The 17459-nt window shown below is 45.6% G+C and overlaps 1 protein-coding gene across 1 annotated transcript in view; it reads left to right on the forward strand.

Annotated features, from left to right (window-relative positions):
• LOC145344299 (NADH-cytochrome b5 reductase 3-like) overlaps positions 1-16339 on the forward strand; it is a 40326-nt gene extending 23987 nt beyond the window's left edge. Inside the window, exons 4-9 of the mRNA XM_080191370.1 lie at positions 4344-4450; positions 5566-5695; positions 8101-8184; positions 8879-8964; positions 10388-10487; positions 12728-16339. Of these exons, the coding sequence (XP_080047496.1) occupies positions 4344-4450; positions 5566-5695; positions 8101-8184; positions 8879-8964; positions 10388-10487; positions 12728-12900 (680 nt within the window). The 3' untranslated portion in view covers positions 12901-16339. The remainder of the gene's footprint in view (positions 1-4343; positions 4451-5565; positions 5696-8100; positions 8185-8878; positions 8965-10387; positions 10488-12727) is intronic.
• The last annotated feature ends 1120 nt before the right edge of the window (positions 16340-17459 follow it).

Here is a 17459-nt window from a genome sequence, read left to right on the forward strand (position 1 = left end):
AATCTTCCTGTTCTTTTATTCCTTAATTTAAATAATACTCTGTCCTTTTGTTCTCCCTTCCAAAATGAACAGTTTCACATTTTCCCACATTGTACTGTAATTTACCAACTTTGTGTCCACTTACTTAACCAATCAGTATCTCCTTTTGTAAGCTGTTTGTATCCCTCTGGCAACTTGTCTTTCTACCCAGTTTTGCTTCCCAATGTCAGCCATGACTTCTTGAGTCGACCTTCTGGGTTTAAATCCAAATCAAGACTGACCCACCCGTGCAGTACTGAGGGAGTGCTTCATTGTCAGAAGTGCTGTATTTTGGATACAACGTTAAATCAAGGCCCCATCTGTCTGCTTGGATGGTTACAAAAAATTCCATGGGACTGTCTTGAAGAGCAGAGAGGCCCCCACCAATTTTACCAATTGAAATACTTCATCATAACAAGATATAATTCTTAACTGCTAGTCTATCTTTATTAGTTCCAATTTAAGCAATATTCCTCATAAACTCAGTTAGCAAAAGCATGCAGGCTTAAACGCTGGTACATCTGCCTGCTCCGGTGGTTACAAAAGATTGCGTGGAACTGTTTTGAAGAAGAGCAGGGAGTCTCCCCTCTCCCTGCGGAGTCCAGGCCATTTCTCCCTCAGTCAGCATCACAAAAACAGCTGATCTGGTCATTGTGAAGATTGATGTTTGTGGGAGCTTGCTGTGCACAAATTGGCTGCCATGCTTCACAACAGTGATGCTTCCAAAATACTTCCTCGTCCGCAAAACGGTGGCACAGCGGTTAGCTCAGCTGCCTCAAAGCACAGGGGCCTAGGTCGAATCCCGGCTTGGGTCACTGTCTGTGGCGTTTTCATGTTCTCCCCGTGTCTGCGTGGGTTTCCTCCGGACGCTCCGATTTCCTCCCGCAGTCAGAAAGACATGCTAGTTAGGTGGATTGGCCATGCTGAATTCTCCCTCAGTGTACCCCAACAGGTGCCGGAGTGTGGCAACTAAATGACTTTCACAGTATCTTCATTGCAGTGTTAATGTAAGCCGACTTGTGACACTAATAATTAAACTTTTAAAGTTCTTTGAGATTTAGGTGCTGTATAAACACAAGTCTTCCCTGAGGGGTTGAATCCCTCGGCAGAGGAACAATGCGGTTATGGCACTTCAAGTTCAACTACTTTTTAAACTGACAGAGTTACCAATTTGCGTTTAGAGTCATAGAGGTTTACAGCATGGAAACAGGCCCTTTGGCCCAACTTGCCCATGCTACCTTATTTTGTAAATGACTAAGCTAGCCCCAATTGCCCACGTCAGGCCCATATCCCTCTCTATCCATTTTATCCATGTAGCTGTCTAAATGCTTTTTAAAGACCAAATTGTACCCGCCTCTACTACTACCTCTGGCAGCTTGTTCCAGACACTCACCACCCTCTGTGTGAAAAAACTGCCCCTCTGGACCCTTTTTGTATCTCTCCCCTCTCACCTTAAACCTATGCCCTCTAGTTTTAGACTCCCTTACCTTTGGGAAAAGATATTGACTACCTACTTGATCTGTGCCCCTCATTTTATAGACCTCCATAAGGTCACCCCTCTGCCTCCTATGCTCCAGAGATAAAAGTTCCAGTCTATCCAGACTCTCCTTAACTCAATCCCAGTAGCATCATAGTAAATCTTTCCTGCACTCTTTCTGTCTACTCCAGGTAGCACATATGCTGAGGATGCAGAAACATAAATGATCCTAGAAATTGGGTTGTTTGTTTTAATCTGAATTAATGCAGTTTTGTTTTTAAATTTTTGCATTGTCCCCTGGGTTTCAGAATGGGATTTAATTAGGTTGATTGACTAGAGTGAGTCATGTAAGGAGAGGAGCTAAGCTTACAGGAGAAGACAGGTTTAGGTTTCTGCTTGGGTCTGCAAGGAGTGGGAGCTCTTTTTTTCCCCCCCATCTCTCTCTCTCTCTCTCTCTCTCTGGAAACTGTACTTTGGGACCTGCTGGAAAATAGGTGTCTCTCCAGAATTGTTAAAAGACTCCAGGACTGCCAACAAATCAGCGCCTGGAAACCAAGAGCTGAATTTGAAACACCCCTCAAGAAACATGATGCAAATGCATTTAAGGCACAGTATCGTCACAAGCCTGTATCACCAGAGCATTGACTTGTCTCTTGAGAAGTAGACTGGAACTGCTGAATCGATATCATTTTTAACATACATCGCAAAGGCAAATTGGTAATTCTGCGTCAGGTTAAAACGCAGTTTGGTAGTCAAATGCAATTTTAAAAAGTGGTTGAACCTGAAGTGACATGAAAAGCATTGTTGCTCTGCCAGATGCTGGGAAGCAAGTACAGAGGAGATGTTAGGGGTAAGTTTTTCACTCAGGGTGGTGAGTGAGTGGAATCGGCTGCTGTCGGTGGTGGTAGAGGCAAACTCGCTGGGGTCTTCTAAAAGACTTCTGGATGAGTACATGGGATCTAATGGCATTGAGAGTTACAGATAGTTCTATGGCTTGGTAGGTATAGATGTGATTGGCGCAACTTGTGGGCCGAAGGGCCTGTTTGTGCTGTAGTGTTCTATGTTCTAAAAGACTTAACCCCTAAGGGAAGAGTTATGTTTATACAGCGCCTAAATCTTGAAGCACTTTGCAGACAAGGAAGTATTTTGGAAACATCACTGTTGTGAAGAGTGGCAACCAATTTGTGCACAGCAACCTCCAACGAACAGTAGTCTTCACAATGACCAGATCAGCTCTTTCTGTGATATTGATTGACGGAGAAATATAGAAGTATTGCCCTGGACACGTGAAGGGTGGGGGTATGGAGGGAGTCCCTACTACTGTTCAGAATAGTCCCACGGAATCTTTGTAATCACCTGAGCAGGCAGATGTATCAGCACAAGTCTGCATGCTTTTGTTAACTGATTTTGAAAGAGAGTTTGAGTCTGAGGAATATTTCTTAAATTGGAACTAATAGGTTTGCAGTTAAAAATTGTATCTTGTCATGTATTTCAATTGGTAAAGTTAGGCTGATTCTTTTGTTGTTATAGTTAAATAGTATTGTTAAATGAATTTTGTTTTGATTAAAAACTTCCTAGTGTGAAAAACCTTATCTTCACACTGCCGAAATCAAAAATATTTGGGGTTAAGTCTAACTTCATAATATACCTTGGAGTTTCTAGTCTGGTCCCTAACAGGTTCAAATCCCATTACGGCAGCTGATGGAATTTACATTTGACTAATAAAATCTGGAATTGGAAGCTAATCTCAGTGATGGTGACCATGACAATTGTTATAAAATCCCATGTGGTTCACTAATGTCCTTTTAGAGAAGGAAATCTGACATCCTTACCTGGTCTGGCCTACATGTAACTCCAGAGCCACAACAATGCGGTTGACTCTTGGGCGGCACGGTAGCACAGTGGTTAGCACTGCTGCTTCACAGGTCCAGGGACCTGGGTTCGATTCCTGGCTTGGGTCACTGTCTGTGTGGAATCTGCACATTCTCCTTGTCTCTGCGTGGGTTTCCTCCGGGTGCTCCGGTTTCCTCCCACAGTCCAAAGAAGTGCAGGTTAGGTTGATTGGCCGTGCTAAATTGACCCTTAGTGTCCTGAGATGCATAGGTTATAGGGATTAATGGGTAAAATATATGTAGGGATATGGGGGTAGGGCTTGGGTGGGTTTGTGGTCAGTACAGACTCGATGGGCTAAATGGCCTCTACTGTAGGGTTTCTATGATTCCATGAACTGCCCTCTGAAGTGGTTGAGTGAGACACTCAGTTCAAGAGGCAACTAGGGGTGGCAATAAATATTGCTCATCCCATGAAAGAATTTTTAAAACAATCCAGCTGGCTTGTTTAGTTGAGAATTCTGTGGTGCACTGAAGGATAAGGGCACTGGGCACAGGAGCCACAGAAATACTCCAGGAGTGGCACAGTGGCTAGTACTGCTGCTTCACAGCGCCAGGGACCTGAGTTCGATTCCCAGCTTGGGTCACTGTCTGTGTGGAGTTTGCATGTTCTCCCCATGTCTGCATGGGTTTCCTCCAGGCACTCCGGTTTCCTCCCACAGTCCAAAGATGTGCAAGTTAGGTGGACTGGCCACATTAAGTTCTCCCTTGATGTCCAAAGATGTGTGGGTTAGGGGGATCAGCCGTGGTAAATGTGTGGGGTTACTGGGTAAGATATTCTGTCAGAGAATCGGCGGAGACTTGATGGGCCAAATGGCCTATTGTAGGGATTCTATGCTTCATTCTCTAATTAATGTTTTTGATTAGACTTTGGCCATCAGTAAGGCAGGGTTTAAGGTGCAGGATTTGGTTCTGCGTAGCACAAAATAACTTGCTCTTTTTTTTAAAAAAAATAATAGGGCAACATATCTACTTATCAGCCAGGATTAACGGGGAACTTGTTGTCAGGCCATACACACCAGTCTCCAGTGACGATGATAAGGGCTTTGTGGACCTGGTGGTCAAGGTAAGGAATGGCTGTGAAGCTTGATCTGTCTGTGATGTGTTCGCACTGGTTCACTGTTATGTATTTATTTATTCCTGTTGGCTCCCTGGAGCTCTGCTGTACTGATGTATACACCTGAAAGACCCAGCGCGGGAAACGGAGCGAGAGAAGCAGCCATGGGAGAGACCGCACACCATTAATAAAGCTCCATTCCCCTTTAACTCGACTGCGTGCCGAGTATCCCAACTCCAGCACACAACACACGCTGGTTCTCACTGACACACACTGGCACCGCGCGCTCACACAATGCATGCATTTACAACAAGCGATACACACACTGGGCTGAATAATTTGAGGAACGGGTTCAAATGTCACCATGGCAGACCGAGAATTTAATTGACTCATAAAATCTGTCCCAGAGGGGTGTGTGGAGGCTCGTGTGGAGAGTTAAATAATAGCCCGTACACCAGTGGGGCTGAATGGTCTGTTTCAGTGCAGGAAATACCATTAGTGGTTCAGCACCCACAGCGAGGATGTTCACTCCTAGATGCAATTTTCAATCCACTTTTCCTCTTTTTAATATTTAACCGAACTTAGATTGATATTTCCTCCCCCCAGTTGATATCCTTTTATGCAGTTCCTGTCTTCCTGTGATTTCACCTTCTGGGGGGCGGATGCGGTGATGGTGGTAGTGGGTGGGTGGGTGGTGAGCAGAGAAATAGTGGGGCAGGGGGAGTTGGGGATGTGGGAGAAGGGGAGGGAGAGTGAGACAACGATTAGAGGGGGAATGTGGCGGGGGGGGGAGGGGCGCCGGCAGGGTGAGGAAAGCGGCAAAATTCGGGTTGACTCAGCACAGGAGGAGGCCGCTCGTGCTGTTGAGGCTATCCCATCTGTCCAAAGGGTCCCGCGCTTCCCTCCCCCATGGTCCTGTAAATGGTTCTTTGATTCTCGGGTAGACCGCGTGCCGGTTCTGAGGCTGAATCGAGGTGTAGTTAACCAGAATCGGACTGGTTCCACCGCAAGCCCCGTGGGCAATCCTAACCTCAACATATTGAAATGTGTGTGGTGTGACGTGTGTGGGACATGCGCATTTCGACTGAACTGCTCTGGATAACCCTCCTGTTCCCCTGTCTCAGATTTATTTTAAAGGAGTTCACCCCAAGTTCCCTGAAGGGGGTAAGATGTCCCAGTATCTGGAGAGTCTGAAACTGCAGGATACGATTGACTTCAGAGGACCCAGTGGTTTGCTGGTCTACAGGGGAAAAGGTCAGTGTGAGGCTCGGGGACGAGGAGGTTCACCTGTGGCCTGTGGTTGTGAAATAAATCCCATTCCCACAGGAATGTTCCGGTGATTTTAGGAAAAGTCAGGCCACGTTTGCCGTTCCAGCAACGGAACAGGGATCCTGGGATCTCGGGATCCAAGTGTCTGCTACAGGAGTGACCTGATAATCTTTGTTACATAACTTCATCAAAAAGTCCAAGGATTTTAAACGCGGGTCAGCTCTTAAAAATAATCCGTGGAACTGATCTCTCAAATTGATAATGTGGGGAATATTACAGGGTTATCTGAACAGAACGTGGAACTCCAGCTCCTGTGTATTTAACGTCTTTGAACAAAGAAGAGTACAGCACAGGAGCAGGCCCTTCGGCCCGCCAAACCTGTGCTGATCATGTTGTCCTATCTAGACCAATCGCCTGTATCCCTCTATTCCCTGTCTGTTCATGTGTCTCTCAAGATAATTCCTAAATGTGGCTAATGTAACTGCCTCAACCATCTCACTTGGCTGTGCATTCCAGGCCACTCTGTAAGAAGAAAACTACCCCCCCACCCCCACACATTTCCCCTGAATTCCACCCCTCTCCTTCTTGGACTTGCGCCTCTTGTAATTGTCATTTCTGCCCTGGGGAAAAAGCTTCCAACTGTTCACCCTATCCACACCCCTCATAATTTTATAAACTTCTATCAGGTCGCCCCTCAGCCTCCGTCTTTCCAGGGAGAACAATCCCAGTTTGTTCAATCTCTCCTCATTAGCTAATACCCTCCACACCAGGCAACATCCTGATAAACCTCTTCCCTTCTCCCTACTCCCTCCAAAGCCTCCATGTCCTCCTGGTAGTGTGGCGACCAGAACTGGACACACTATTCCAAATGTGGCCTCGCCAATATTTTATATAACTAACATAATTTGCTCATTTTAATACTCAGTGCCCCGGTTGATGAGGGTAAGCATGCCGCATGATTTCTTCACCGCCTTTTCCCACCTGTGCTGCCACTTTTAAGGATCTGTGGACCTGTACTCCCAGATCTCTCCGTGTGTTTATGCTCCTGATTGGTCTGCGTTATAGCTCCCACCTGAACTGGACCTACCAAAATCACCTTGCAATTATCCGGATTAAATTCCATCTGCCATTTCTCTGCCAAACTTTCCAGCCTATCCGTAAACTGCTGTATTCTCTGAATCTTCACCACAACCTGCAAATCTGCCGTAATTAAGGACCCATTGTCACATGTGTTGGGATACAGTGAAAAGTATTATTTCTTGCGCGCTGTACAGACAAAGCATACTGTTCATAGAGAAGGAAAGGAGATGGTGCGGAATGTAGTGTTAGTCATAGCCAGGGTGTAGAGAAAGATCAACTTAATGCGAGGTAGGTCCATTCAAAAGTCTGACAGCAGCAGGGAAGAAGCTGTTCTTGAGTCGGCTGGTACTTGACCTCAGACTTTTGTATCTTTTTCCCTGCGCAAGAGAGAATGTCCGGGGTGTATGGGGTCCTTTAACTATGCTGGTTGCTTTGACTCTGTCTACGCTTCCTGCTGCCTCGGCAATGGATGGGAGGCTGGTTTGCGTGATTGGGTTGCCTTTGCAAACTCGGTCTGTTGCTCCATCGTAGAACTCTGGCAGGCTATCACTTCTCGTAAATCTCCTCTTATCCTCTCTCTAAGCCTGGTGTCTGAGGTTGGGCACAATCCCCCCAGCTCAGTGAGTTTGGAAAAAAAATTAAATCAGCCAGTGAGAATTAGGTATCAGTATAAGTGGTGGTGAAGCTGTTGGATTTTTGTAAAATTGCTGTCCTTAGCCAGCCGAGCTCCATTCGTAACTCCAAGCCCACACTGTTGTGATGGAACAACCACTGAGGTCTTCTCACAAGCTGCTCGTTTCTGATGAATTGCAGAAGTTCAGAAGGATTGAATACCCAACATTGCCTTCTCGTGGTCAATTTTGGGATAGTTTGTTTATTTATTAGTGTCGCAAGTAGGCTTACATTAACACTGCAATGAAGTTGTTGTGAAAATCCCCCTAGTCGCCATACTCCGGCGCCTATTTGGGTACGCTGAGGGAGAACTTAGCATGTCCAACGCACCAAACCGACGTGTCTTTTGGGCTGTGGGAGGAAACCGGAGCAAACCCACACAGACATGGGGAAAACGTGCAAACTCCGCTCAGACAGTGACCCAAACCGGGAATCGAACCCAGGTCCCTGGCGCTGTGAGGCAGCAGTGCTAACCACTGTGCCGCCCTAGGCAGCAAATACTGCAGCAATGTTTGTATCTGAGAATAAAAAATACGTTTTGTAGCTTGGCTAACAAACAAGATGAGCCCTCATGATAAAGCTGTGATATTATTATTAATGTGCTCTCAGTCACTCGGATGTCCTTTTTTTGTTTAAAGGACAGTTTGCTATTCGTCCTGATAAGAAATCTGAAGCCAAGGTTAAAACAGTCAAAGAAGTGGGAATGATTGCTGGTGGAACTGGTGAGTTTTTGCTGGTATGCTAACTGTATTCCGGTGGTGTGATGGGTTTTATTTCACGAGTCCACGGGTGGAGTTATTCTCTCGGAGGCCGACTGCTCCTGAGACTGGAGCCCCGAGTCCAGGTCAGTGTTGTACTGAGGGAGTGCTGCATTGTCCCAGACCCCGTCTGTCCTCAAAAGATGTGGAAAAATCTCTGCGGCTGGATTTTGAAGAGTTGGGGGCGGGGGAGGGAGGGTGGGGCAGTGTGCGTGCGGACAGCTCAATTCCTCAACCAACACCTCACGAAAAGAACAGTGTATTTGCCGAGTGTTTGTTGATGTCCACGTTTCCTTGCGTTCCAACGGTGGCAACACCTTGACAGCACAACAATGGATCTTGGGTTCTCTGAGAAAATGAAAGATGCACAGAAATATTGGTGTTATTATTTTTGCTGGTGTATTTTTTCGGGGAGGGGGGCGACGGGAGAGATTGATGTGTGCGTGTGTCTTTTTGTGGGGGGGCAGGGGTGTTGTGGCTGGCGTGTGTGTATCTTTTTTTTTTGGGGGGCCTGGGGTGCGTGTTTTTTTTTGGGGGGGGGGGGGGATGCGCACTGATGTGTGGACGATTTTGTTTTTGAGGGAGGGTGCTGGGGTGCATGTGTTTTCTTTTTGGGGGGGTGGAAACGACTGATGTGTGTGACGTTGAATCTTTTCAGGTATAACTCCCATGCTGCAGCTGATCAGAGCAATGGTGAAAGATCCGGATGATCACACCATCTGCCACTTGCTGTTTGCCAACCAGGTTAGTTCACTTCCCTTCACCGTTCAGTGTCTGTTTCTCGGCTGGATTGCGAGGGGCCTCCCCCCGTGTTACACAAACTCGGTCAACAGTATTAACTTGCAGGAGATTTTTGAAAGCTGCCGGAACGAATGCAGATGTTGGGAGTTGATCAGTATTTTTAGGAGCTATTTTGATAACTTGTGATTACGTTTCTTGACATCTTACTGATGCTATTGCCAGTTTCCACGGGCCAGCGCATTCTGGTTGCTCCTACTGCTGATGGCTCCAATTAAAATGGGTGGCACAGTGGTTAGCATTGCTGTCTCTCAGCGCCAGGGACCCGGGTTCAATCCCCGGCTTAGGTCACTGTCTGTGTGGAGTTTGCACATTCTCCCCCTGTCTGCTTGGGTTTCCTCCCACAGTCCAAAGATGTGCAGGTTAGGGGGGGATTAGCGATGGTTAAAGTGTGGGGTTACGGTGATAGGGCAGAGGAGAGGGCTTGGGTAAGATATTCTGAGAGTCAGTTGAGAATGTTTAGCACTGCTCAGTGGAAAAAGGACAAAAGGGAAAATCCGCAAGAGGGCAGAAGAGGGGAGATATTAAGTGAGTTGATGGGATAGAGCCAAAGGAGCAGTAGTGAGTCAAGAAAAGGGCAAAAGGTGCATCTAGGGGAGGTGTGAATGGCAATTGGTGATGAACAACTGCTGTCTAAAAGCAAAACCAAGAGGAAAAGAGAGGTAGGTTCACAAACGCAGCATATATACTCACATGCCCTGTTTGTGAAACCCAGCTCCCCACTCACCTGATGAAAGAGCAGTGCTCCGAAAGCCCGTGATTTCAAGTAAACCTGTTGGACTTTGACCTGGTGTTGTGAGACTTCTTACTGTGCCCACCCCAGTCCAACACCGGCATCTCCACATCTTAAAAACTCATGAGAGAAGTCTTTCCTAGATTTGATCTTTGTTTTTTAGAAAAGTTTATTGCTTAATTACAAGTAGGCTTACATTGACATCACAATGAAATTACTGTGAAAATCCCCTAGTCGCCACACTCTGGCACTTGTTCGGGTACACTGAGGGAGAACTTAGCACGGCCAATGCACCCTAACCAGCACGTCTTTTGGTCTGTGGGAGGAAACCAGAGCACCTGGAGGAAACCCACGCAGACACAGTGAGAACGTGCAGACTCCACGCAGACAGTGACCCAAGTCAGGAATTGAACCCAGGTTCCTTGTGCTGTGAGGCAGCCGTGCTAACCCACTGTGTCGCTGTGTCACCCCGTGATGTAAATATCTTTGTTGGAATTTTCTCCTCATCCTGACTTTCCAAGTAATTAAACTCCGTTGACCCCCTTCCCCCTCCTCGTCCCTGTTGCTGCTGTGGGGGTTTGATTGTTTGATCAAGTTTTGACTGGGTTTGATCGAGTGGCCTTGTTGTTTCTGCAGACTGAGAAAGACATTCTTTTGCAATCCGAGTTGGAGGAAATTGAAGCTGAACACCCTCGCCGTATCCTGATATGGTACACCTTGGACCGAGCACCTGAAGGTACGAAACAGAGGACAAGCCTCCCCTTTGCTCACTGACCCCAGGGGACCCCAGTCCAGCTGCAGCTTGAGTTTAAAATGTTCACTGGCTGTAAAACATTGTGGAATACTCCTGATTGGGAAAAGCACCTTTGGGTAAATACAAGTTGTTTTTCTTTGTGTCTCAGCATTGAGCTGTTAGACAGTGCAGATTGGAGATTTAAACAAAATTCGTTATGGAAACATTGAAAACAGGAGCAGGATTTGGCTATTTGGCCCATCGACTCTGCTGCACCATGGCGGTTGCGTTTCTCAACCCCATTTTCTGCCTTTTCCCCATAACCTTTGATCCACTTTCCAATCAAGAGCCTATCTACCTCTGTCTTAAAGACACTCAATGACCTGGCCTCCACAGCCTTCTGCGGCACAGAGCTCCACAGATCCACCCGCTCGCTGGCTGAAGAAATTCCTCCTCATCTCTGTTCTAAAGGGTCATCTCTTTTACTCTGAGGCTGTGCCCTCGGATTCAGGTCTCTCCGACTAATGGCAACTTTTTCTCCATGTCCACTCTACCCAGGCCTTTTAGTGTTGCGTAAGATCCCACACCCCCCCCCCGCCATCCTTCTAAACGCCATCGAGTACAGAACCCAAAGTCCTCAAACGTTGCTCATACAACAAGCTCTTCATTCCCGGGATCACTCAAGGCTGTGCCGTTCAGTATGATCATGGCTGATCCTCTGTCTCTGCCAGACTTCTTTGCTCTCCTCATATCTCTTGACACCCTTAGAGTCTAGAAATCTACTTCCTTTTTCAATTTATTCAGTGACTAAGCCCCTAGAATCTTCTGTGGTAGAGAATTCCACAGATCGGCCACCCTCTGAGTGAAGAAGTTTAAAGTCGAAGCTTAAAAAATGTATTTATTATTGTTGCAGGTAGGTTTACATTAACACCGCAATGAAGTTGCTGTGAAAATCATCTAGTCGCCACATCCCAGCATCTGTTTGGATATACGGAGAGAATTTAGCACGGCCAATGCACCCTAACCAGCACGTCTTTCAGACTGTGGGAGGAAACTGGAGCACCCGGAGGAAACCCACACAGACACTAAGAGAACATGCAAACTCCACACAGACAGTAGACCCAAGTTGGGAGTCGAACCCGGGTCCCTGGTGCTGTGAGGCAGCAGTGCTAACCACTGCGTCAGTCCGAAATGGTCCACCCTGTGACCCCTTGTTGTAGACCAACCACCCTACCCAAAGCCAGAGGAAACCGCATCCCTGCATCCAGTCTGTCCAGCCCTGTCAGAGTATCATAAGTTTCAATGAAATCCCTTCATCCAAATCATCCACTTCCAGACAGCCTGTTTTAATACACTCTGATCTAGCCTTTGAAATCTTGTTTAAGCCATCTAACCAGTTGTAGCGGCAAGCGGAACTTGAATAAGTCCTTTTTAAAGCTGGACTAAAACTCCCCCCTTCCGACCCAAACAGCAATTTTGGTTGGCTGCTAAATTAAAGAAACACTAGACTTTAGATAAAAATTAATCAGTAAAGTTCCTCAGCCACCAAACTCCAGCCCAAAGTGGCACTCGCATCAAACCCACCAGATGGAGAATGGAGCTTGTTTAAACAGATTTTCTCTCTGCTGTGTGACAGTAAAGTGGGAGCAGTTTTTGTTGCATTTATTGGTCCATAACTTGAGGCCAAATTAATTGAGTCAAATTGAGGTTTGCCCAACACTTCATACCTTAGAGCCCTGCTTGCTGTGTCCCTCCTCGCTGTCATTTAACTTCTAACAATGACTTGAGGCGAGGTGAGATGGGAAATTGTAAATTTTCTATGGGGGCGGCACAGTGGTTAGCGCTGCTGCCTCACAGCATCAGGGACCCGGGTTCGATTCCCAGCTTGGGTCACTGAGTGGAGTTTGCAAGTTCTCCCCATGTCTTTGTGGGTTTCCTCCCACAGTCCAAAAGACGTGCCGGCTAGATGCGTTGGCCATGCTAAATTCTCCCTCTGTACCCAAACAGGTGCCAGAATGTGGGGACTAGGGGATTTTCACAGTAACTTCACTGCAGTGTTAATGCAAGCCTACTTGTGACATGAATAAATAAACTTCAAACTTAAGATAAATATTCAACTATGTACAGATGCTGAGAGGAAATGACGTATATAAATAGTATACGTCCAGTTTGTGTGGGGCTGGGTGAGAAAGTTCCCTCTCTCGCTGTTTCCCACTCTACCCATTTTGTTCTGGTTTTTTTAGGCTGGAAATACAGCGAGGGATTTGTGAATGAACAGATGATTCGGGAACGCCTCCCAGAACCTGCCGACGATGTGCTTATCCTGCTGTGTGGTCCTCCACCCATGATGCAGTTTGCGTGCAACCCAAGCCTCGACAGTCTGGGATACAGTCCGAGCGTTCGGTTTGTGTACTGAGAGAGCAGCCTGGCTTGTCCAGCAGGAAGGCAGAGGACTGTGAACCAAGATTGACAACCAGGATTCCTGTCCAAACGGGGTTCCACTTTACACAAGCTATCCAATTAAATGGAGTTGCGTCCTGCCAACACATGATGCTCTTTGTATTTCAGTTTTATGGCTGCAATGTATGCTTTTGAATTGAGGCGGTCACTTGGGGTAAAACGTCCACTGCTGCTCCTCCTTCACTGTAGTTCTATGAAAGTTTTGGATGCGTAGGTAGGCTGGCAGAGCATTTCTAAGCAAATTGAAGTGCCTTTTTCTTTTGCTCTGTGCTTGCGGTGTTTGACATTTTTGCCTTTCGTAAATATTTACAGTGACGAAGCTGGTGGTGTGGGGTGCACTTTGAGGGTGATGATTTGAGATTGTACACAAGCTTTTTCCAGATGGGGTTCCTAAATCTAGTGGGTGATGTGTATCATAAAGAGACTGAAACCAGTTATCACGTGGCACAGTAAGCCACAATGCTTTCAATTCTTAAAAAAATAGTGATGGTAGTGTCAGATAAACAGTGTGTGTCTGGAGGAGGAAGGGTTACTGTGGACAGTTTTTCAATCATTTAAGTTACTTCTGTATTGTATAAAATACCTTTGTGAAATAAACCCCCAGCATAACCCTCAGCTACTTGGTGGTGTAGAGTTTTTGCTATGGTTGATAGAAGTTTAAGGGTTTGTTCCTGGATCGGTGCAGGACGTGAAATCCTGTTAGGACGTGAAATCTTCTCGAAAAGGCTTGTCGCTGCCCATTACGTTTTTTTTCTTGGGGCCAGCGACTTCTGTCATGAGATCAAGAGTGGCAGTGTGTGAATCACAGGGAGCCGATCCCAAACCCGGTCTGCCCCAACCCCTGGGGACCTGGAGAACCTCAAGTGAGTGGCAGCAAAGTGGGAGTTTCATTTTTTTTTGTTGTTACAAGTTACAGCCACTTCCAAGTTATTCAGAAACGAGAACAGAAAATGCTGGATAAACTCAGCGGGTCTGGCAGCATCCGTGGCGAGAAACAGAATTAACATTTCAGGTCTAAATGACCCTTCTAGGAAACGTTAACACTTGTTTCTCTCTCCACAGATGCTGCAGAACTTATCCAGCATTTTCAGGTTGTTTCAGGTTTCCAGCAATTGCAGTATTTTGCTTTTGAGTGACTCAGATTAACTTCGCTCAGAACTTTATCTGCCTTTACTGTGGCTCTAATTGGTCACGTAACTTTTAGTAATCACTCAAGATGGTGCTCGTGGGTTCATGGGGGAATTAATACACTTTACAGGGTGTTATTTTAGGTAGTTGAGTAGTTTTATGGGTACAAGTGGCTGTAGGGAGCCACCTTGGGTTCAGAGGTTGCAACTGCACTGTAATTGTTGTGAAAATTGAATGGGGAATGTGGATCTGGCAGTGTCTCATGGGGAAGGTGGTTTGGGAGAAAGACAAAGCAAATGAAATCATGAGATTGTGAGGACAGGGAACATGCACCCTATTCAAGGCCAGCTGAGCTGAGAATTTTATTTTGGATCACTCCTGTTAATTATTTGGAATTTCCTGTTTGATTGGGAAATGGGTTTTGATTTATTATTGTCATATACAGTGAAAAGTATAGTTTCTTGCACGCTATACAGACAAAGCATACTGTACAAAGGGAAGGAGAGAATGCAGAATGTTGTGTTGTAGTCGTAGCTAGGATGTAGAGAAAGATCAACTTAATGTGATAAAAGCAAGCGTGCAGGAACCTGAAACCAAAAGAGAAAATGCTAGAAAATCTCAGCAGGTCTGGCAGCATCAGTGCGGAGAGAAAAGAGCTGACTCGAAATATCAGCTCTTTTCTCTCCTTCCAGATACCACCAGACCTGCTGAGATTTTCCAGTGTTTTTTGCTTTTGGTTTCAACTTAAGGCAAGGTAGGTCTGTTCAAAAGTCTGATGGCAGCAGGGAAGAAGCTGTTCTTGAGTTGCTTGGAATGTGTCCTTAGACTTTTGTATCTTTTTCCTGATGGAAGAGAGAATGTCCAGGCTGGGTGGGCTCCTTAATTATGCTGGCTGCTTTGCTGAGGCAGTTGAAGTGTAGACAGTCAATGGATGGGGTTACCCATTGTGGTGTATTTTTAAACTAGTTCCATTGGGGGCGTTTAAGAGATCCGTGGATAGGTTTATGGACGAGAAGGGATTGGTTTAGGTTAGTGGGTCATTGTTTTGTAACTGGTCGGCGCAACATCGTGGGCCGAAGGGCCTGTTCTGCGCTGTAATGTTCTATGTTCTATTAGATAAATGTTCAGCGTAGCCACGTTATTTCAGGCAGCTAAGTCAATTTCACAGGCTGTGCAGAATTTGGACTTCCTGTTCTTGAAGTTAGTTGATTTTTAAAACATTTTGTTTCTGAAAAGCATTTTAACCAGTTTGTAATGTGGCTCATTCACACTCGTACGCAGGGATCCATTCCCTGCAAACAAAAGGGACATATTCAAGTCTTGCACGTTCGAATTACTCAAGCTTGGATTGACCGACCTTCCCCATTTCTTTCTCTCTCCATGATGCTGTCTCAGCCAATCAGCACACTTTTCATCAACAATGTAAACTGTCGTGATCATTTTAAACTTGGTGTGCTTGTATTTGTCCTGATGAGTGCAAGATGAAAAACTTCTGCAACCTGTCTCTCTTCAGCAAGATTCAAGTTCTATACTGCCTTGCAAATGTTAGAAAGTGTTTTGTTCCAGTTCTAGTAGTTTTAAAAAATATTTTTGCATTATAACTTGAATAAAAATAGCACATTGGCTGATATTTATTCGCACATCCAAATATACTAGTTAATTTATTTAGGAAAATTCTTTTGCCAGTTGTTGGAACGTGTATGCTCTAAGTGTTACAACGATCTGCTGGCTCTTAACCAAGTCTTTCCTGCAAACTCAAGCATCTGAACACATTGTGACCATCAGAGATGTTTAACTAATGCAGTTTGATATTTGCAATGCAGTACCGAGGGAATCTGTTGTAGGTGCTATCTTTCAGATAGGACATTAAATCACCCTCTGATGGGTGTCAATGATCCCACAGCACAGCTGAGGAGTTCTTCCCCCTTTTGTTTTGGTTACATAACTTAGGAGAGGTTATCTGAGCATTGTGTGTGTGTGTCTGTGGGGGAGGGGGAACTTGCTGAGCACATTGGTTCCATTTTTTCCTCATATTACAACAGTGGCAACATGATATTTCACTGGTCATATGGCTCTTGGGGACGTTCTGAAAGGCACTATCTAAATGCAAGTTTGTTTTCTATTAATCTAGACTTTGTAGCCTTAGTTTCTAATTAGCCTCAAAACAATGCATTGTGCACTGCATTTTATAATATACCTTAACGTTTACCTGAAACGTGGCAAATTGTATATATGCTAATTAGCACAATAAAGTTATTAAATTACAATATTGTTCTTTCTGCTTTTTAAGTACAGAGTAGTGGTGATGATTCTTTCCTGCTCCTGAGGTTTCTGGGCATTGCTCCTTTTATTCCTATGTACCTGCCATTTGTTGTTCAGGTTTTCATACCCAATGTGCCAGTGTGTTTCAGGCTGGCAGTGTAAAGGGTGCCTGACCTGGTTAATTGAGTGGAACACTCCAAGGCCAGTTCCTCCCATAGTCTGATAGACATGCTGGCTCACTACATAGGGAGAATTTAGCATAACCTCTGTACCCGAACAGATGCCGGAGCATGGCGACCAGGGGAATTTCACAGCAACTTCACTGCAGTGTTAATGTAAACCTTACTTGTGACTAATAAATAAACTTTAAATAGACTTTGTGGTTCATGGTTGGTCTGATTGCATGTTGAATAACTCCCACTACAACAACTGCTGTCCCAGAAGCCTGACTACAAATAATATCATAAAAGCATTTCTGACAGTGAAGTTCTGACAGTTCTCTCCCCCCAGTTTGCACAGTTGCATCAAAATAGGCAGCACAGTTGTTAGCATTGCTGCCTCACAGCACCAGGGAACCAATTCTGCCTCAGGTCAGTGTGTGGAGTTTGTACATTTTCTCCCTGTCTGTGTGGGTTTCCTCTGGGTGTTCTGGTTTCCTCCCACACTCAAGATATGTGGGTTAGGTTGATTGATTGACTATGCTAAATTAACCCTACTGTTGAGGGATTAGCAAGCTAAATATGTGGGGTTGTAGGAACATAAGAAATAGCAGGAGTAGGCCATCTAGCCCTTTGAGCCTGCCCCACCATTCAATAAGATCATGGCTGATCTGTCGTGTCTCAGTTCCACATTCTCACCCTCTCCCCATAACCCTCAATCCCCTTGCCTATCAAAAACGTATCAACCCGCATCTTAAATATATCTAGCGAGGCAGCCTCCACCACTTCAACGGGCAGAGAATTCCACAGATTCACCACTCTTTGAGTGAAGAAGTTCCTCCTTAACTCTGTTCTAAACCACACCCCCCTTATCTTGAGGCTGTGCCCTGAGTCCTACTGTCCTTTCTGAGCGGGAAGAGCCTCTCCACCTCTATCCTATCCATCCCATTCATCATCTTATATGTCT

The sequence above is a fragment of the Carcharhinus amblyrhynchos genome, chromosome 6, assembly GCF_965287045.1.
Source record: "Carcharhinus amblyrhynchos chromosome 6, sCarAmb.v2.hapA, whole genome shotgun sequence".
Taxonomy (NCBI): Eukaryota; Metazoa; Chordata; class Chondrichthyes; order Carcharhiniformes; family Carcharhinidae; genus Carcharhinus; species Carcharhinus amblyrhynchos.